At 54.6% G+C, this 20,807-nt stretch overlaps 2 protein-coding genes across 7 annotated transcripts in view; both read left to right on the top strand.

The window, feature by feature from the left end:
• The first annotated feature begins 302 nt into the window (after positions 1-302).
• Positions 303-3,261, top strand: RPL38 (ribosomal protein L38). Of its 3 annotated transcripts, none has more exons than XM_008997696.4 (5): positions 303-414; positions 542-582; positions 754-814; positions 2,619-2,741; positions 3,191-3,261. In XM_008997696.4, exons 2-5 carry the CDS (start codon positions 580-582, stop codon positions 3,214-3,216), a joined length of 213 nt encoding a protein of 70 aa, XP_008995944.1. In that variant the 5' UTR covers positions 303-414; positions 542-579; the 3' UTR covers positions 3,217-3,261. The 3 variants fall into 3 exon arrangements, with proteins under 3 accessions (XP_008995944.1, XP_008995943.1, XP_008995942.1); XM_008997695.5 differs by having other exon boundaries at positions 303-394; XM_008997694.4 differs by having other exon boundaries at positions 303-369.
• Positions 3,262-6,722: 3,461 nt separating this feature from the next.
• Positions 6,723-20,807, top strand: part of TTYH2 (tweety family member 2) — a 49,137-nt gene continuing 35,052 nt past the window's right edge. For all 4 annotated transcript variants that reach the window (XM_002748699.7, XM_008997697.5, XM_035301671.3 and 1 more), the window contains exons 1-2: positions 6,723-6,879; positions 15,723-15,895. In XM_002748699.7, coding sequence (XP_002748745.1) covers positions 6,751-6,879; positions 15,723-15,895 — 302 coding nt within the window. In that variant the 5' untranslated portion in view covers positions 6,723-6,750. The remainder of the gene's footprint in view (positions 6,880-15,722; positions 15,896-20,807) is intronic.

A 20,807-nucleotide genomic window follows, 5' to 3' on the forward strand; every position in this document is an offset into this window, starting at 1 on the left:
AGGCTGGGGTTTGGGAGGCTGCGGGGGAAGACAGGAATGGGTGAATGTGGAAGAGCCGGGTGTCATGGGAGGAAGGGATGGGGAGGAGAGGAGGTAGGCGAGGAGGGGGAGGAGAGAGACGGAGGGAGGGCGGCAGCCCATTCCGTTCTTGGAGCTGTACTGTTGACCTCAACCACAAGGGGGCAGGGCTGCTGAAATTGGAAGGACGAACGCCTTAATGTTGCTTGACCCTCGGCAGGCACCGTATCCAGTTTCCTCCGTTGGTGGGGAGGGTTTAATTGCCCGGAAACGGAAGTCTCGTTCTTTTTCCTCCTCTTCCTCGGTTATTGCTATCTGTGAGCGTCTGTAGGGTGGTACGCCGGTGAGAAGGTAATCTGAGGCAATCCACGGCCAGGTGAAATTTGGGGACCCCAGGTCCGCATGGAGAGTGTCAGGGAGGAGAAAGGGAGTGCGATGGGGCCGATATTTTGGGGAAGGGCGGGAAAGCAGGGTTCGCTGTCCGCCCCCGTGCCTTGTTAACTCCGAGGACTGTTTCCCGCAGGTTCCGGTGCGCGCCCGTTCCCAGCGCGTCTCGTCATCATGGTGAGTACGGCCCCTGCCTGGCGCCTTCCCGGGGCGGGCTCGTGGGGCCCCGGGGCGAGGGCGAGAGAGCCTCCCTGGGATCTCCGGAGGCCGGGAGGAGCTGGCGGACTGGACCGTCACCGGAAAACGTGAGTCTTTGCAGTCTGTTTACCCGCTTCCTTTGTGTTGCAGCCTCGGAAAATTGAGGAAATCAAGGACTTTCTGCTCACAGCCCGACGAAAAGATGCCAAATGTAAGTGAATGCTCTGAAGGTTGAAGATGAGCTCTGCCTGCTCTGGCTCCGCTCCGGGAGCTTCTTCCCCGGAATGTCAGGCAGGAGGCGGGTTAGGCCGTCCGGGCGTGTGCCTGGCTTTCTAGGAGCAGTGGTTTCATCGTTTGGGGTACGCGAGGCCCTGGGGCATCTAGGGCCATGTTTAGCTAATCGCGAGCATCGCAGAGGCTGCCCTGAGTTCGGTTTTCTTTTGTATTAATACAGTAAATTTTCGGAAAGGAATTTCCACTGCGCGAAAGTCTCAAAGCACACGTCTTAAAACACTGAATTTAGGTTCTCTGCAATGGTGCAAAATCTTAACACAAAACCCATTTGGTAATAATGAGCTGGATATTTGCTTGTAATGCATTGAAAACGGCACGCGGTGCAGTGTAGTCGTTTACCTCGTGATCCTGTGGTTGCTGCTTGGTGTCAGAAGGTATCATACCGTATAGCTCTCGCTCAGAAATAGAGCAAAGACTTTTTTTTTTTTTCTTTTTGAGCCAGAGTCTAGCTCTGTTGCCCAGGCTGGATTGCAGTGGCGGGATCTTCGCTCACTGCAACCTCCGCCTCCTGGTTTCAAGCGATTCTCCTGCCTCTGCCTCCCAAGTAGCTGGGATTACAGATGCCTGCTATCACAGCCAACTAATGTTTGTATTTTTGGCAGAGACGGGGTTTCAACATTTGTCCAGACTGGTCTCGAACCCCTGACCTCAGGTGATCTGCCCTCCTCAGCCTCTCAAAGTGTTGGGATTACAGGCGTGAGCCACCTCGCACGGCTTAATAAACATTTTTTTTTTTAAGTTCCGTATGTCTTTGCAAATAGCTTAGTTCAGCTGTCGGGGGCAATGTTACAGTACTGAAATGGGCTGGTTTGGATGACTATTTAAGGAGCCCAGGCAGCCAGTACCTTGGGCAGGCTCTAGGTCACAGTGCTCCTGCTTCCTGTGATGTGTCCCATTCCTGTAGCTGTAACTGGCAAAGTGTAATTGGGGGTCCGTGAGTACGTGATTGTCTCGCCTGGCCGGTGCTCGTGCTGAAGTGTTAGGGCCCATGTTCAGCCCTCAGCCACCTGCTTCTTGATTGGTACTTCATTGCTTTTATAACAATGAATTCCTGGGAGCGTCTGAGCAGTTTTTAAAGTGGTTGGAAGAAGGCGTTCGACGAGTACATGAAGTGGGTAGACTAGTCCTGAAGTGTTTTAACAGCAGCCAGATGGAAATGCATTCACACATGTATATAACCAGAGTGGTGCACAGCTTCAAACCCTGCACAGTTGAATTTGAGGTGCACTTTAGAGCCCTTTCCTGTCTGAACTGTGATCCTGAGATAGAATTTGGCAGCATGAAATAACCCAGAGAACAGATTTCATATAAATCTGGGGAAAAGCCTTCGTGGGTGCTGTGTGCAGTGGTTGAGGCATCCTGAAGAGCAAGCTCTATCTGACTGGCCCAGGATGTCATCCCACGTGATGGATTTCCAGGAATGGAGTGCTGAAAAGCACTCAGCCCAGCACAGCGTCTCCTTACTCTATGACTGCTTCCATCCCTTTGAGAAAAGATAACAAGGTTGATAGAGGACGTTCTGCAGTGTTGTATTCAGTGTACAAAATGAAAGTTCGAAGCTAGAGAACAGGTCATAGTGGTTTCTGTTTCAGCAGAGGGGATGGTACTGGAGGTGGGTGCTGATTGTCACTTGAGCACTGCTGACTGAGTGTAAAAGTACATGGACTGTGTAACGTTTGTTTTCTGTGATACAGTTTAATTCCTGATTGTGTCTCTGGTAGCCGTCAAGATCAAGAAAAATAAGGACAATGTGAAGTTTAAAGTTCGATGCAGCAGATACCTTTATACCCTGGTCATCACTGACAAGGAGAAGGCAGAGAAACTGAAGCAGTCCCTGCCCCCTGGTGAGTGAGCCTGAAGTCTCTTGGGGTGTGAGGGGTTGGAAGGCTGCTGTATGTGGCCATCTTGTATCTTGTTTTGAATCCCTCCCGGATTTCAGAGCACATTTTATGGTCTAAGATTCTGCTCTTGCTGTTGGGAGTGTGAGGGATAGTTGTGATTCTCAGATTGTATACAGTACCAGAAACGATTGCCTTAGCCAAAGCAGAGGTTAGAGGTCATTTAGTCCTGTTAACAACCCATTAAGGTTGATGCTGGTACTGATAATCCCTGTTCTGTACAGGGGAACTGATTGAATATTAGAGACCAAGCCTTTAATATTTTAACTGAAACCTCCCTGGTGGATCTGATTTCTGAACCTTGTGTGCTTTCTTTAGCTTAAGTACAGAGTCTAGACAGGCAGCAGCAACTCAGGTGTCTTCCGGATGGCTTACCTTTGTCTCTTTCCCTCCAGGTTTGGCAGTGAAGGAACTGAAATGAACCAAAACACTGATTTGACCTATATTAAAATACTAAAAATCCTAAGTGTCTTTTGTCTTTGAGGATGGGGAAGGAAAAAATGCTACCTGGTAATGGCTTCTGGTGGGAACAGGAACACGGGTGCTGTTAACGCCTCCCTGCGTCCCTCACTCTCTCTTTTTTTCTTCTGAGATGGTCTTACTATCACCCAGGCTGGAGTGCAGTGGAAAGTCTCTGTCCACTACAGCCTCTCCCTCCTGGGTCCAAGCAGTTCTCCTGCCTCAGCCTCCCAAGTAGCCGGGATTACAGGCACAGGTCACCATTCGAGGCTCATTGTATTTTTAGTAGAGACAGGGTTTTGCCATGTTGGCCAGGCTGGTCTTGAACTCCTGGGGTTTCACTGCCTGCCTCAGCCTCCCAAAGTGCTGGGGTTGGAAGTGTGAGCCACCATACCTGGAGCATCCCTAATCTTGAACATGATTTCAGTGGGCAAATGAGGCCATCTGTTTTTAGCCCGAGTTTGAAAATAAGGAGACGTTGGGAGGCCGTGATGGAAATAGCCCCTGGGATTAAACATACTGACAGCTGTGGGGGATGGGGCATGCCATTCAAACAGGTCCCAAAATGGGTGTAGTGAGGGCCAGGCTTTGCCACTAGCTAACTTGCCTGACTTGGAGAAATGACTTCACTTCTGCCTGCTTCCTCAGTTGGAAAATAGCCATATTAACACCTCTTTCTTGGACTTGCTATAAGGGATGGAGGGGGAGACAGGGGCACGGGTTGGGGCGGCCACCAGGTGGTACTGTGCCACAGTGAACGGCCCTGCTAGAAATGACATCAAATCTGTGGGGCCTGAGGTTTTTTGAATCTCTGTTTTAAGTGTGCTGCACAGTGTGCCTGGTGTTGTGTGAAGCATTTACATACGCTCAGGTTGTGAGGTGTGAGTGCCAGTCTTTGCATATTCTGCAAGGATTGAGACGGTGGGTACACTGGCCCTCAGACCCAGGTGCAGGGCTGTGGGTGGCCTCAGCCTTCCCCATTCTGTAAACATCTTGGATTCCCAAGGAAGAGCAAGTGTTTACCACATGGGTTTTGTTTGTTCCCAGCACATCGTCCAGAGATTGATCCCAGCTCCTAGGAGATGGGCCCTGCAGGGGTGTGTCCAGCCTTGTCTAGAGAAGGCCGCCTTTCATGCGGTGCCTCACAGCCCTGGCTTGTGACTCAAGTCACCGGGGTCACTGAGGCAGTTCACTATGGTGGCCGAGGCTGGGTGGAGATGGCAGTTGCAGTGGTCTGGGGCATAGGTGTGTTTCCAAGCTTTCAGGTGGGCCACAAGGGCTGCACACCAGGTGAAGGCTGGGGAGTGTTCTCTAACTCTGCTGAGTCCCTGGGAGGTCTGTTCCTGTTCTGCTTCCACTTTTTGACACCTCTAGGTCAGCAGGCCAGGGAAGCAGCTAGAATGAATGGTTGCTGTCTGGGTGCAGGTGGGCTCAGCAGGTTTGGATGATCCATGCTGTGTTCCTCTGGCTATGGGGATGGCGCTGAGGAACAGCCTCTGCAGTTTGCTTCTTCCAATGCCACGTGCAGGCCTCCAGCCTTCTCGGGCTCTCCTGCATCCGGTTCAAAGTCCTCAGTGACCACCCACTGCCCAGGAAGCAGGCTCTTCCACTTGGGGGGTCTCTCAGCACTAAAGGGGCAATAAAGGCCACTACCAGACCCCTGCCCGAAATGTCCATTTTCCCCAGCAACTGCAGGGACTGAGTAGAGACCAAGATCTTTTAAAATGAGGTTTTCACCCAAAGAAGTTTCTTTCCTGCCACATCCTCCACGCTGATCACCTGGCTCCTGCGGTTCTCTGGCTCTCCTCTCCCCTCTCCTGTTCTGGAACTTGCTTCTTCCACCCGCACTAGTCCCTGATCTCACAGGGTCCTGTTCGCTCTGCACAGAGCCTCCCCCAGCACCCTCTAGTTCACTGGCATTTCACAGGGCCTGCAATTGCTGCAAGATACAAGTGCGCCTCACCTCACCTACTAGGCTGTAGACACCATGCAGGTGGGAACGTGGTGTTCTCTATCCCCTAGAGCAGAGAATGTGTTCAAGAAAATTTGTTGAGCTGGGGAAAGATGGCCTGATGAGAGAAGAAAGGGTGTTCCTGGCCTCCGGAGCCCCTCAGCTTTGGGCTCCTGCAGATGACATGGCAGCAGGGCCCCGGGACTGGGATCACGAGGAGAGGCCCCAAGGGCAGGAATCCCTGATCTGAGCTCAGGGTGATGGGCCCCACCCCCAGCAGCCATGTGTGTTTGTGAGCGTTTATGAGCCCCCCCACCACCGCATCCTCTGGGTCCCTTCAGCCAGAACCCCAGGAGCCCGGCCCCCGGTCCTCCCGGGCCTCCTTTCTCCCCACAGCCTCTGCTGCGGTCACTGCATCCCTCAGGCTGCCTGCCCAGCCCAGTCTTTCTCAGCCCCATCCCTCCACCCCACAGATTCCCGGTCCCGACTGCTACTCCCTCCGCTGACGGTCATGCCAAGCAGTTTGCGGTTGCAGGACCGCTGGGGGCCTCTGCCTGTGTGCAAGTACTGAGGTCCCAGGGGCACGAGGCCTCCCCGATGGGCCACCCCACCGCCTTTGCTTTTCTCCAGAGCCTCTCCTGGCCTGTGTTTGGCGTCTTCTCGGGTACTGCGTCACCGCCCTCTGCAGTGCCTGCGCTCGGGGTGAGGGTTTTTGCCGGCTTTGCCACATCACCGATATAACCGTGCCTGGCACTTAGTAGGTGTTCAATAAATGTATGCGCTTCAGTCTCCCCAAAGGCTCGTCCCTTCCGAGTGCTCCTATCGCTCTCCTACCTTCCCCTCTACACAGCTCGAAGGCCCCCTCCTCCAGGAAGTCCACTGTGTCCTGCTTGCCAGGAAGAATCAAGCAATTTTTCTCAGTCCCTAGGACACCTCGTCCTCAGGCGCCCTGCAGGTGGCTTTAGTGAGTTGTTGGGACAGATGCGCCGGGATCTCCTGAAAGCAGGGACTGCGTCTTTTTTCTCTTTGGGTCCACAGGGCTTGCACAATAGATGGCCAAAAAATGAGAGTGAATCTGGAATGAGTGACCGAGAGGCTGAAGACTGCCTCCTTCCGTTCCCGGTCTGTCGGTTACTTACCCTGTGACAAGCCCTTGGGACGGGTAGCCTCCCCTCTCTGGCTATGACTGCTGGCTGCCCCCACTGCCTCCTATACCCTTGATCTGATCATAAATAACAAGCAGTCCGGGGACCTCGAGACTGGAACTAATTTAGAGACTTCTGGGAGCTTTTTTCACTCCCCTCCCACCTCTTCCTCCCCTCCAGCCAGGACAGATCCCCGCCCAGAAAGGGGCTGTTGGCTGCAGGAGGTGCGCGCCCAGAACTGGGACTGGGCCGGGTTCGTGGCGGCGCGGCGGCGCGGGGCGGGGCGGGCGCGCGCCCAGGGAGAGGCGGGGACGGGGGCGGGGCGGCCTTGGGGCCCGGGCCGGGAGGCGAGCGCAGCTGCAGCTGCAGCTCAGCGTGTGGGTCCCACTCGGGCCGAGCCATGCAGGCGGCGCGCGTGGAGTACATCGCTCCCTGGTGGGTCGTGTGGCTGCACAGCGTTCCGCACCTGGGCCTGCGCCTGCAGCCCGTGGACAGCACCTTCAGCCCTGGCGACGAGAGTTACCAGGAGGTGAGTTCGCGCCGCCCCAGACCCCAGCCACGCGCGCCCCAAGTCCCCGCATTACCCCTTCTCCCCTCGAGAGCCTGCACTTTCCCACGTGCCTCTCAGAACCTTTGTCTCCCCTCGCAGCCCTTTCCCGTTCTCCCCTCTCTTCTCCATCCTCACAGGCCCGTGGCCCGCGGCCCCTCCGGTCTGGGAACCTGGGGCCCGGGAGTGGGGAAGGGGAGGAAGGGCGCGGGACCGCCTGCGGGGAAAGGGGCTGAGCGTCGAGCTGGGAGTGGGGTAAGGGCAGGGTGAGGGTAGGGGCCTTCGTGTCGGGGTAATTCTGGCGCTCGAGATGCGGGGATGCTGAGGGCTGCCCTGACGTTTTCGACTTTCTGAGATTCCAAGATGAGGCGCTCTCTTTCCGAGGCTGAGTGGCCTGGGAAAGTTTGGCAGAAACTGAGTAGCGTCTCCGGAGTCGGTCTCTTAGCACCCCTCCTCCCCAGCCCCGGCCTGCAGGGTGGGAGTCCCTGCCAAGACCTCTGCCTGAGCCCCTGCTGGAAGGCTGCAGGGTTGGGGGAGGCGGCGTGGGTGACTTCCCCTCAAGCGCAGAGAACCCACAGCTGCTTGTGCTTGTTCAGGGAAGGAAGGCGGCCTCGGTCAGCTCATCTCACTGTTGCCCGGAGGTCCCCCTTGTGTTGACTGCCAGCCTCTCCTCTGTCCCCTGGTCCTGGGCTGGCCCATTCCTGTTCCCCCGCACCCCTCTCCCCACCCCACACCTTCTAAGCCCTGAATTTCTGGCCTAGAGGAGTCACTCCCCGCTTCCCCGCCCTTTCCCTAGTCTGCTGACCCTCCCCTTCATGGGATTCTGCACCCCACAGACAGGGCCAGGGCTCCCCAGACCCTCCTACCCAGACAAAGCTGCAGAATCTTCCAGCCCGTCTCGGGTCTGGTGACACCTGCTCTGGCCCTGTGAGTCCACCTGTATCAGTTCCGAATGTTGGGTCAAAGATTCTGGGGTGGGGGCCCAGGATGGGGTCCGTTTCCTCAGAGCCAGGCACCTATCTCAGGACTTTGACCCCCGGCAGCCTCTCCCTGTGTCAAGTTCCCCAGATACGGGGCAGGTCAGGGCAAAGCTGGGCCTCTTGGAGGGACTCCTGATCCAGATGAGTGTGAGGTGCCCAAGTGCCAGTGACAGGGAGTCTAATAATAACCCCTGGTGACCCATCAGGCCCAGGCAGAGGGTGCCTGCCCTACCAGAGGCAGGGGAGCATCAGAACCCCTTCCTAGGGTTCACAGGGCACTTGGGAGCAAGGTGGCAGTCAGTGGGCACACCCGCCCCTCTCTCCAAATCTGTCTCTGCCCCTCCTTCCCCCAGAGCCCAGCCTGTGGGAGTCTGTGTTCCCTGAGAATGTGGCTGCCGGCGGATAGCTCCAGGGAATCTTCCTCTCCCAGAGAATGCATGAAAAGAGGCGGATATGATTTCAGAGACAGCTGTGTGTGTGCATGTGAGCGTGTGTGTGTGTGTGTGTGTGTGTGTGTGTGTGTGTCCATCCCAAACCCTGTGTCCCTGATCCCACACCCGGGGTCTCCACCATAGCTTTTTCCTCTCCACTGGAGGAAATTTAAACTTCTCATTGTGTCAACAAAACCCCCAGGTAGGGGTAGGGGTGGTAAGGGGACTCCCTCACCCTGCTGGCCCCAGAGACAGTTCCTATCTGTCCAGCAGCTGTGGCTGGTGGTGCCTGGGTCTGCTCACAGCCCCCTCAGTTCCACAGACAGGTATCCGCTGAGCCAGAGGAACCCACTTGCAGCCCCTGGCCCCTCCCAGGATTCTGGCCTCTGCTCACTTTGTGCTGGGCGTCAAATGGTTCCCGAGGGTGTCCCCTTCCCATCAGCCACTGCTCCTGGGCAGGTGACACCGGCCCTGCCCACTGGCTCATGGTCCCGCTTGCCCCTCCCCACCACCCAGATCGCTGAGTAGGAGATGCGCATGGCGGGCCAGGATGGGAAGTCTGGCTCTGGGTGTTATTTAAGGCGGTTCCCTATTTGGTAAGTTCCCTCAGGTCTTTCCTGGACATATCTTTCCTCCTGAGCACCAGTCACTAACAGTCAGGCGGACCATCGGTCATCCCAGTCCTCAGCAAGCTTGACTGGGGAGAGTGCCATGCCAGCCATGAGGTGACTGTGATAACCAAGGCAGTGGGTCTTCAGATGTTGCTGAGGATTCTCTGCGGCTGGACTCTGAACTCAGTGCTGTGGCAGCCACCACACAGTTTGAAGTGGGGGCTCAGCCTTCCAGTTGGCTGGGGTGGATTTCCAGTTCTTTCCATGTGTGACCATGGGCAGGTGTCTTAACCTCACTGAGCCTTGCTCCCTTCATCTGCAAGAAATTGATGAGATATTCCACATATGCCTAGTACATAACAGGACCCCGTGACACAGATCTTTCAATGGAGTGGCCATGAGGTTCAGCAGTGTGTCTCAGGACTACCTCATAGTGTGACCGAGAGGAAGGAGCTCTCTTCTGCAGACTCTGATCAGGGGAGACTGAACAAAACACCTGGAGAGATGGCGTCAGCTCATGCCCCACGTGTTCAAATGCACAGTGCTGGCTGGTGGCACAATGTGTGTGTGTGTGTGGTGGGGGGGGTGCATCAAAGGCTAAGCAAGGATGGAAACAGGTGGGTACTGGCCTCCAGGGATGTGGGTGGTACATGGAATCTCAAAGGCAAAGGGGTTCTTGGAAGTGCAAAGATGATAAAGAGCAGATCACCTAGTGAGCTGAGATTTCCTGAGCAAATTCAGTGTTCCAGAACCTTCCTGAGAAAGTAAGGGGTCTCACTCTCTGGGGTCTTTGGGAGCAGTGGAAGCCCCCAAGCCTCCTGATACTTGATCCTTGGCCCCCTCGCCCCAGTGAACTTGAGCCCGAGTCCTCACAAAGGCCACTTGGCCTGCATCACCAGCCTTGTGGGGAGGCTGCCCTCCAGTTAGCAGAAGCATGTGAGGTTAGTACCAAGCCAGGGCTGTGGAAGAGGGCACGCTGGCCCTGTGTGTCCGGAAGGAAATCAGCCTAGACCTACAGTCTGAGTCTTCTCACCTTTGGTGAGGAGGATTGGATTTGAAGACGATTCTTACTCCAAAGATACAGTAAAAAGACTGATGAGTTTGTGGATTATGAAGCCTGTGGCCAGCGCCTGGCACACTGGAAACTGTCGCAGTCACTGCTTGGGAAGAAGACTGCAGCCAGCCAGGTGTCCACTGGGCAGTGTTGAGGACAAGGGAACGAGCACCTGGCACCGAATACAGCAGTGTCTCTGAGCAAATTAACGAGGCACTTCCTGTCCTTGCATGGGTGTGAGCGCCACCATCACCATCCAGCCAGCCCCGCAGGGAGGCCAGACACCGATGAGCTAAGCGCTTGGAACATCTTAGTGAGCTCCCAAAGGCTGTGCACATGTTCGTTGCTGCTGCTGTCAACAGGCAGGGCCACCTGTGTGCTTCCGGTTCCGGCCTCCCTCCCTGGGATCCGCTGGCCAGCTGCTCTTTCGGGACACCTGTTAGGAGGCAGAGAAGATGTTTCTTATTTTTGTATTTAGGCATGTATTTCCATGTGTTCTCTTTGGATGGTTCAGTTCATACACTCCCCAGAGTACAAAGTGGAGGGTAGAGAGTGGCACTGGACAGAGAACTGCAGGACTGCCTGTCGCTGACCTGGGGGCAGGCCTGAGGAGGAAGGACCAGGCAGCAAGCCCAACCCAGCCAAGATCTGAGAGGAGCTGAGGTTCGGATGGGGAAGCCCCATTCCTCCAGTGTGAAATTGAGTCACGGTCATCAGACAGTCATGCCGAGCCTGGGCAAGAGCTTAGCCTTTCCCAGTGGGCCTGGGGGGAGTCTCTCCCTGTAGGTGCCCCTGGTTTTCCTCTCCCAGCCTCCCCCTGAGACCGACTCACCTCTCTCCATCTCTCCTGGGGGTCAAGGCTATTGCCCCCTCCCCCACCCAGTGCAGAAGCCCCTTGGGTCCAGCTGCTGTGGTCACCTGCTGCCCCCAGCTTGGGTCCCAGCTTCATACTCCCCACTCTGGGTTTTTCTTGACAAGAAACCAGAAGTAATTGAAGTACCTTTGATGAGGAAAGAGGCAGAGTCTGGGCACCAATGTGGGAGCTGGGGGCCTGGTGTTGCTGTGGGATGTGCGGGTGGCTGCAGTGCACAGTGGGAGGCATGGGTGGCATGGGAAATTGTCTTGGCCAACCTCTGTCCATCTGAGCAGGCGGGCCTGGGGGCAGAACTCTTGGCTCCCTCTTCCTTTCTCCTCCCCCTCCAGGCACTCGGGAGCATGCAGTGTTAATTAGGAACAAGAAAATAATTGTCCATTAGAGAGCAGCAGGTGACACCAAGCTGGCCATGGGAGATGGTGCTGCTGGCAGGGGCTCCTTCCTGCTCTTTTCCCTCCTCCTTTCTTCTCCTTGGCCCTCCTTCCCTCTTCTTTCCTCTTCCCACCTCCTTTTCCCCTTACACCCTCTGTCCCTGTCCCACCCACCACGCCCAGTTTGCTCCCAGCACCTAGGAGGGTTCGGGAAGTAACTCCCTAACAAAAGGCTTCCAAAGGCTGGGCAGGGTGGCTCACTCCTGTAATCCCAGCACTTTGGGAGGCCAAGGAAGGAGGCTCACTTGAGCCCAGGAGTTGGAGACCAGCCTGGCCAATATAGTGAGAGCCTGTCTGTATTTAAAAAAAAAAAAAAAGGCTTCCGAGTTTTGATTTCACAGGCCTTGCTTTCTCTGGGGCTGGAGAGCGTAATCAGTATCCTAATTGAGGCCAGCTGCCCAGCTTGGCGAGGTCCCAGGCCACAGAGGCCCAGCGCCTGCCGAAGGGGGAGATTGGGAGGCTAACGAGGGAGCAGCTGCATCACCCACAGCCTGATCCTTCTCGGACGATCCTTCCTTGCTGGGTGGGGCATTGGTAGATTCAGGGGCTTTTTCCACTGGGGATAAAATGGCAGTGGGACTGTTCAGGAGGCAAACTCGAAGGGTAGCTGGGCTCCGGGCTACACAGGAGGTTTGTATTTAGGAATGGGGCTCCCTTACTTTTTTTTGTCATTAGGAATAGCTTGGCCAGGTGCGGTGGCTCACACCTGTAATCCCAGCACTTTGGGAGGCTGAGGCAGGTGGATCATTTGAGTTCAGGAGTTTGAGACCAGCCTGGTCAACATGGTGAAACCCAGCATTTACTAAAATTATAAAAACATTAGCTGGGCATGGTAGCGTGCACCTGTAATCCCAGATACTCGGGTGGGTGAGGCAAAAGAATCACTTGAACCTGGGAGGCAGAGGTTGTAGTGAGCCAGGATCACGCCATTGCACTCCACCCTGGGCAACAGAGCAAGACTCTGTCTCATTAAAAAAAAAAAAGGAGTAACTTACAGAAAAGAGTGTCTCTTAAGTGTGCAGCCCAATGAATTTATACCCACAAGCATGTGCGTGCTGTATGTGTGTGCAGCACCATCCCAATCAAATTATACTCCTGACCCCCGAAGAAGCCTCCTTCATGCTCCCGTGAAGTCAGCACCCTCCCAAAGGTATCAATGATCCAACGATTCATGTTTCTCTGGCTACTGATGAGTGTCTCTGACTTTGAACTTCATATAAATGAACGCATATGGTCTCTGCTGTTCTGTGTCTGGCTTTCATCCTCTCCCTGACTTCTGGGAAATTCATCCCAAAAATGTTGTCACGTGTGGTACAGTTCCCTTTTCACGGCTGTGTAGTATTCTAAGACTATCACATGTTCTATATCCGTTCTGTTATTGGTGGACGTTATGTCTTTTTGAGTATTTGACTTACCGCTGTGTGAAGCTGCTGTGAACATTTGTGAATCTTTTTTTTTTTTTTTTTTGAGATGGAGTTTTGTTCCTGTTCAGGCTGGAGTACTAAGGTGAGATCTCTCAGCTCACTGTAACCTCTGTCTCCCAAGTTCAAGTGATTCTCCTGCCTCAGCCTCCCAAGTAGCTGAAATTACAGGCATTCACCACCACACCCAGCTAATTTTTGTATTTTTAGTAGAGACGGGGTTTCTTCATGTTAGTCAGGCTGGTCTTGAACTCCTAACCTCAGCTGGTCCACCCACCTCGGCCTCTCAAAGTGCCGGGATTACAGGCATGAGCCATTAGGAATAACGGCCAGGTGAGGTGGCTCACACCTGTAATCCCAGCACTTTGGGAGGCTGAGGCGGGTGGATCACCTGAGGTCAGGAGTTCAAGACCAGCATGACCAACATTTGTGTGTCTTCTGAGGGACACAAGCCTCCTTTCTGTAAAGCAGAGTTGCTGGGTCATAGTATGCATGTTCCACAATGGTTTGCAAATTGGTTTTTGGGAGGCTGGTTTTTTTTTTTTTTTTTAAGAGATAGGATCTCACTGTGTTGCCCAGCCCAGGCTAGACTCAAACTCCTAGGCTCAAGTGATCCTCCCATCTCAGCCTCCTGAGTAGCTGGGATTACAAGTGCATGCCACCATGCCTCGCTGGTTTGCAAATGGTCAGGAAGATCCCTGGGCTTTAGCAGAGGGGCCTCAGGGGCTGCCAAGGGGTGGCCAGGACAAAGCATGGCATTTCCAGTCACTCCTCACTCAGATAGGGCTCTGTGTTTCAGAGCTCTGCTAAAAAGTCAGTTTGAAGAAAAAGTTAAGCTACTGGAAAAACTTTGAGAACTTCTTTTGACACTAATCCAGCATGTCCCAGACTTTAATGGAATATACGCTGCCTGGGGTCATATCTAGAGGCCAGTCTGATTCACTGGCTCCAGGGTGGGGCTTGAGATTCTGCACCTCTAACAAGCTCCCAGATGTCAGGGCCACAGGTCACAGGGTGGTGAACTTCACTTTGAGGAAAGAGGCTCTCAGCTCCCATCTGTCCAGCTTTCTCTGCCTCGGCCTGGGCTGCAGGGCCCTCTAGTGAAGGGGCATGGACTGAGAACCAGAAGGGGGCAGTGACTTTCCACCTGCTTTTCTACCCCCGGGCTTGCTGGGGTCAGTCCTGGGGATAGGTTATGCTAATGAGTGGTCCAGGCAGTGAGAGCCCCAGCCCCCCAGCCCCCATCCCTTGCCACACTGTGAGTCTTTGGGAGAGGTTGCCCAGATCTTCTGGCCCCTAGCTTCCCAGCTGCACCCCCCCTCCTTTTTTTTTTTTTAAACAGGGTCTCCTGTCACCCAGGCTGGAATACAGGGACATGATCATGGTTCACTGCAGCCTCAACCTCTCAGACTCAAGTGATCTTCCCACCTCAGCCTCCCAAGTAGCTGAGACTATAGATACGTGCCACCATGCCCAGCTCATTTTTTATTTTTTATTTTTTTGTAGAGAGTGTCTCCCTATATTGCCCAGACTGGTCCTGAACTCCTGGGCTCAAGTGATCCTCCCGCCTTGGCCTCCCAAAGTGCTCGAATTGTAGGCATGAGCCACCACACCTGACAGAAAGCCACATTTTAAGTCAAATCCATCTGTTCCCCTCCCAAGTGAGCCATCTCTTCTGCCTTTTTCTGGGCTGCCCCCACTTCAGCTGAGGAGTCTGTCAGCCAAGAGTGACCAGCAGAGCAGCACACGTCTGGGGCACAAAGGCCCGCCATCATCTCACTGGGCTAGCAGCATGGCCTCTACCAGGGGTCTGTCCCCCTAGAAAACGGCCGCAAGGCCCCGGGCTGCAGAGCCCACCTTGGTTTGCCAGAGCTGTCTCGGTGTGTGCCTCTGTCCCTGCACAAGTCTCGTCTCTCCCTTAGGCCGCAGGGTCCCAGAGTCACCCCTTCCTGCCGATTGCCACCCCCTGCATAGGGCTCCCTGAAACAGGCTTTCCCCAGCAGCCCCTCCGGGGCACTAGGGATTTGGGACCAGGAACCCCTATCAGGGGTGCATGGAAAGCAGGGGTGGCTGTCAGCTCAGGAACCTGACTTAGAGCCAGGTTCAGCCCTGGCTGGCAGCCACCAACCCTGATGCCATCTGGTGCCCATCTGGTAAAATCAAGAGATGAGGGGGCAGAGAGTGGCACCGCGTCTCCTGACAGACTGTGGCTCCCTTTGCAGGACCCTGAGGTGCTAGGCAGGCCTTAGGCCCCTCCAGCCCTCTCAGAATTCTGGCTTTGCTGCTGCCACAGGAACTAAAGGTTCAGCTGTCCCTGTTGGGGTGCAGTGGAATGGACTCCACAGTTGCATATCCTGACCCTCCAGCCCCCTCATGTATTCCCCCAGTATGGAGCTGGCTTCTTGAGTCTCAGGATGGACCTCAACACCTAGAACAAGCTCTTCACATTCTAGGTAGAGAACGTGACTGGGACAGTGGGATCCTTGCGTGGAAGAGGCAGCAGGTATGCAGGGCTGTCTTCCCGGACGCTGTCTCAGTGGCACTCAGCACCTGAGGCCTCCAGGTACTCTGGTCCTGGATGGGGTCCCTCTCCTTGCCTGTCACCCTCAGCCATGGAGGTCACCACCCACAGCCCTCCCTGCCGGCCGGGAATTCCTGCCTTGTCTCCTGTGTGGCTCAGACTCTTCATCAGCAGGGTCTGGTCCATATCTTCATCCAGGGTCTGAACCAGAAACCAGGACCAGCGCTGGCACCCCTCCCTCATTGAGCACCAAGCTCACCACTTGGCTTCGTGCCTGCTAAGCTCCATCATTCCCACCCAAGTGCCTCAGTGCTGGGCCCTCTGTTTGCAGAGCAGGAGCTTGAACCATAGGAGGAGCCTGGAAAGATGGATGAGAGACACAGCTCAGCCCTGGTCCTATCCGCAGTCCAGGCGGCGGGGCACTCAGGGCCCGAGGGCAGGGTACTTCCCAAGCCCCGCACTGCGGGATGAAGAGTGACAACAGGCCTCCGCTGTCTTTCAGTCGCTGCTGTTCCTGGCGCTAGTGGCCGCCGTATGCCTGGGCCTGAACCTCATCTTCCTCGCGGCTTACTTGGTCTGCGTGTGCTGCTGCAGGCAGGAAGATGTGGCGCAGACTAAGCAGCGCCAGTCCTGCTGCATCACCTGGACGGCCGTGGCGGCCGGGCTCGTCTGCTGGTGAGTGTCCCTTGGCGCTGGGCCTGGCGGGTGTGGCTCACAGGGACTGTCTGGCCGTGTTCTCCTGACCGAGCTGTGGCTACCTTGATGGAAAGGCTCATCCCCAAATGAGTGTTGTCCCTTTTCTTACCAAGCATGAGCAATCAGATGCCTGGAGTGGTGATGGGGTCTCCAGAAAGGTCTCCCAAGTGGCCCCCAACCCCTCCCCCAGTATGGGTTTGTCTTGTGCCCAGAAGCCATGCAGGCTGCTCCCTGAGTATACCAGGCAGCATTCCTACACCGACACTGGGCATCTCATCTCCAGTCTGTGTTCCTGTCCCCTCCCAGCTGCTGCCCTGGGTCTGTGAGGTCAGAAGAAAGTTTGATTCCAGCACAAATCAATTCCACCTTCTTGTGAGATCAGTAGCTTTTAGTGCCATTAGCCAGGTCTTCTTTGCTTTGGATGAGGAACTGAGAAATTTCTCTCTTCCTTCCTTCCTTCCTTCCTTCCTTCCTTCCTTCCTTCCTTCCTTCCTTCCTTCCTTCCTTCTTTCCTTCCTTCCTTCCTTCCTTCCTTCCTTCCTTCCTTCCTTCCTTCCTTTCCTTTCCTTTCCTTTCCTTTTCCTTTCCTTTTCTCTCTCTCTCTTTCTCCTTCTATCTTTATCTTTTTCTTTTTTTCTTTCAATATGGGGTCTCACCCTGTCACCTAGGGCTAGAGTGCAGTGGTTTGATCACGGCTCATTGCAGCCTCAAACTCCCAGGCTCAAGCAATCCTCCTACTTCAACCTCCCAAGTAGCTGGGACTATAGGCGCACACCACCATGCCTGGCTTTTTTTTTTTTTCTTTTTTTTTTTGAGATGGAGTTTCACTCTTGTTACCCAGGCTGGAGTGCAATGGCGTGATCTCAGCTCACCACAACCTCCGCCTCCTGGGTTCAGGCAATTCTCCTGCCTCAGCCTCCTGAGTAGCTGGGATTACAGGCACACGCCACCATGCCCAGCTAATTTTTTGTATTTTTAGTAGAGACGGGGTTTCACCATGTTGACCAGGATGGTCTCGATCTCTTGACCTCGTGATCCACCCACCTCAGCCTCCCAAAGTGCTGGGATTACAGGCTTGAGCCACCGCGCCCGGCTTTTTTTTTTTTTTTTTTCTTTATAGAGACAGGTTTTCATCATGTTGCCCAGGCTGATCTCGAACTCCTGAACTCAAATGATTCACCTGCCTTGGCCTTTTCCCAAAGTGCTGGGATTACAGGCATGAGCCACCACATGGGCTGAGACTGTGTTGCTCAGGATGGTCTTGAACTTCTGGCCTCAAGTGATTCTTCCACCTCACCCTTTCAGAGTACTGGGATTACAGGCATGAGCCACCGTTCTGGGCCTTGAAATAAGGATTCCTAACTCCCGTGCAGGAGTCTGTGCCCAGACCCCCACACTGCCTGACCACCCCACCCCAGCCAGTGTCCACATGCATGCTGGCTGTTTTCAGGAGTTGTTGCATTTTTCTTGTTTTTAAATCTATAGAGGCTTTTCCAAAAGCCTCTGGTGTTCATGCAGAGACAATTCTGGGGTGTGGTCACCCCAGAGAGTATAGTCTCTCACTACCTGGCAGCAGGCTGGCAGCCAGGCAGGTCCTGGTGAGCCTGGGGCTGAGGATTCCTGTGTGTTATCCCCAGGCAGCTCACCTTGCCCCTGCAGTTTTCTTCTCTGTTGTAAGATGCTCTTGATCTCGTCCTGCATGTAGTGTGAGGCTCACTCACACACCCAAAACACAGGCGAGACGCTACAGCAGCTCCGTTGGGCTGACAAAGCTCTGAGCACAAGGAAGGGGACCAAGGCTGCTGCAACATGCGGCTGGGGCTGAAATAAGAGACTCAGGGGACAGAGTTCTGGACAGGTCGGAGGTCACAGGCAAGTGTGGTTCCCAGTAGAATGGAAGAGCTTTGAGAAGCAACTGTGGTGTTGAAAATCCTCATTACAGTTGGGCACAGTGGCTCACGCCTATAATCCCAGTACTTTGGGAGGCCGAGGCAGGAGGATCACTTGACCTCAGGAGCTCAAGAGCCGCCTAGCCAACATAGTGAAACCCCATCTCTACTAAAAATACAAAAATTAGGGGGGCTAATTTGCCTAATGGCCGCAAGGCCCTGGACTTGCAGATGGAGCGTGCCTGGAATCCCAGCTACTTGGGAGGCTGAGCCAGGAGAATTGCTTGAACCTGGGAGGCGGAGGTTGAAGTGAGCTGAGACAGTGCCACTGCATTCCAGTCTGGGCGATAAGAGTAAGACTCCATCTCAAAAACAAAACCCTCCTGCTGAGGCTATGTGGCAGTGCAGGGTGCATGGGGAGGGGTGGGACCCAGGGGACACCCAGAGAAGCCAGCAGCACCTGCTGCACAGGGACTCCTGTTGCATGAACTCAGGTTTTTTTAATTTTGAGTTTATTATTTATTACTTATTTTTAGTCAAGCTTGCAAGGTTTTTGTTTAAAAACAAAAAAACGAATAGAGTCTGGGCGTGGTGGCTCACACCTATAATCCCAGCACTTTGGGAGGCCGAGGCAGGAGGATCACTTGAGACCAGGAGTTGGAGATCACCCTGAGCAATGTAGTGAGACCTCACCTCTACAAAAACGAGCCAGGCATGGTGCTGCACGCTTGTAGTCCTGACTGAGGCAGAAGGAGGATGAACCCAGGAGGTAGAGGCTACAGTGAGCCGTGATCACACCACTGCACTCCAGCCTCGGTGACATGAACCCTGTCTCTTACACAGAGAGAGAGAGAGAGAGAGAGAGAGAGAGAGAGAGAGAGAGAGAGAGAGGGAGAGAGAGAGAGACACAACAAACCTGTTTTGTTTTTTTTTTTTTTTTGAAGAATACTTGGCATGGTAAGAATGGTGTGAGAAGTCAGTGCTTCCAATAAGAAAGAATTCCCTGCAGTGTAGGGAAAACTCAAGGCGGATGGAATGTGCCTGGCAGAATCCATCCCACAACATTCTGGGCTTTACTCATACCAGGCAAGAGGGCGCCAGCAGGAAGAATACAGGCACCAAGTCTGCTTTCTGGGTCTGTCAGCAGGGGCTGCGAGCCGAGCCCCAATTTGCTTTGAATGATTACAACTAAGGAGAGAAGACCGGATATAGTGGCTCACGCCTGTAATCCCAGCACTTTGGGAGGCCAAGACAGGTGGATCACTTGAGGTCAAGAGTTCGAGACCAGTCTGACCAACATGGCGAAACCCCATCTCTACTAAAAATACAAAAATTAGCTGGGCATGATGGCGGGTGCCTGTAATCCCAGCTACTTGGGAGGCTGAGGCAAAAGAATTGCTTGAACCTGGGAGGCAGAGGTTGCAATGAGCTGAGATTGCGCCACTGCACTCCAGCCTCAGAGACAGAGGGAGACTTTGTCTCAAAAACAAACAAACAAACAAAAATCTAAGGAGAGAGCTCTGAAGGAAAGGAACCGGCATAGAAGTAGATGGCCCACCTGAGCCCAGGCATCCCTGGGTGACAAGGGCACCCAAACCCATGGGATGAGAAGGCGTTAACTTGGCTAAGGTGGGGGCAAGGGATGCAGAGACACCTCCAGTCAGAGGGAAGAGGAGCGTTAACAGGCCCCGAGGTGGGAGGGAGCATGAGGCTCAAGGAAGCCAAAGTGGCCAGAACAGATGAGGGGGTTGGGGGCCCTGCTGAGGGTTGGGGTGAGCAGTGAGTGGCAATGGAATGGGGAGAGTGTCACGGGGTCAGAAGACACAGTGGACAGTTGGGATCCAAACCACGGAGCAACTCATAAGCTGTGACTCGGTCCCGGTCTTTATTCTAAGAGCCAGGGGAGCCACAGCAGGGGTTCTGCAAAGAGGTAGGGTGACCGGGTAACTCAGGTTTGATAGAAGCGAGTATTCAGAACAGCAGGACCTGAATGCGAAGAAGTGGTCACCGGGTGGAAGAAGAGCTCAGAGGCCTAATGAGGGCAGACAGTGATCCCAGGGTTAGCAGCAGCAGGAGCCACCACCACCTGCAGGACAGAGGAACAGAGGGAGAGGCCATGTCACTAGGGAAGCTTGAGCCACACAGCCTGCCAACAGGGGCTGCAGAGCAAGGGGCACAAGGCCCCGCTGTCTTCCCACCACCTCCAGTCCTCGGCCGGCGCCTCCGTCGGCAGAAGTCAGCTGGCAGGGGAGCCAGAGACATTCAGTGTGAGGGATCAGCCCCCTGTGGTGGAGAATAGGGCAGGGGACAGAGGAGGGACAGGTCCAGGCAGAGGGTCGCATAGACAGGGACAAGAGTAAAACTCGGGCTATAGGGATGCCCAGTTGGAGGTGGCAGGCTGACACCCAGATGTGGGCAGAGCCAGAAGAGGAGTGCACAGAGGAAGAATTGGCTGGGGAGGTGCAGGGAGGTGCTGGTGAAGTTGATCTGCAGGTTTCTGGCTTAAGCACCCAGATGGGGTGGCGGTGCCATCCTCCGAGGCATGGGATGTTGGCGAGGAACCTGAAGAGAGGCAGACAGTCACAGTATGGTTGTGCACAGATTGAGTTTAAGGTGACTTTGAAACATCCACATGGAGTTGGAGTTATAAAGCCGGGGTCATGAGGGCAGCCAGTGCAGCAGCCACACATACGGGGAACCTACCGTAGGATGCGCACAGTGAGAAGAGAAGGGGGCTGGGGCCAGCGTTTAATGGCTGGGACACAAAAGGTGCCTGTGAAGGAGACCAGGAATGAGTGTCCCACCAGGAAGGGCTGGGAATCCCGCAAGGGCACAGGAGTCACGGGGCAGCGTGTTCCAGGAAGAAGAACCAAGCTGACCACTGCATGTGGGAGGGAGGTTGGGAAAGGCCCTTGGGTTTAGTGGCAGGGAAGTCATTCGTCACCTTCGCTGGAGCTGCATCCACTGGGACACAGGAACGGCCTGATTGGTGTGAGCTGTGG

Source organism: Callithrix jacchus, chromosome 5 (assembly GCF_049354715.1).
Source record: "Callithrix jacchus isolate 240 chromosome 5, calJac240_pri, whole genome shotgun sequence".
Classification (NCBI taxonomy): domain Eukaryota; kingdom Metazoa; phylum Chordata; class Mammalia; order Primates; family Cebidae; genus Callithrix; species Callithrix jacchus.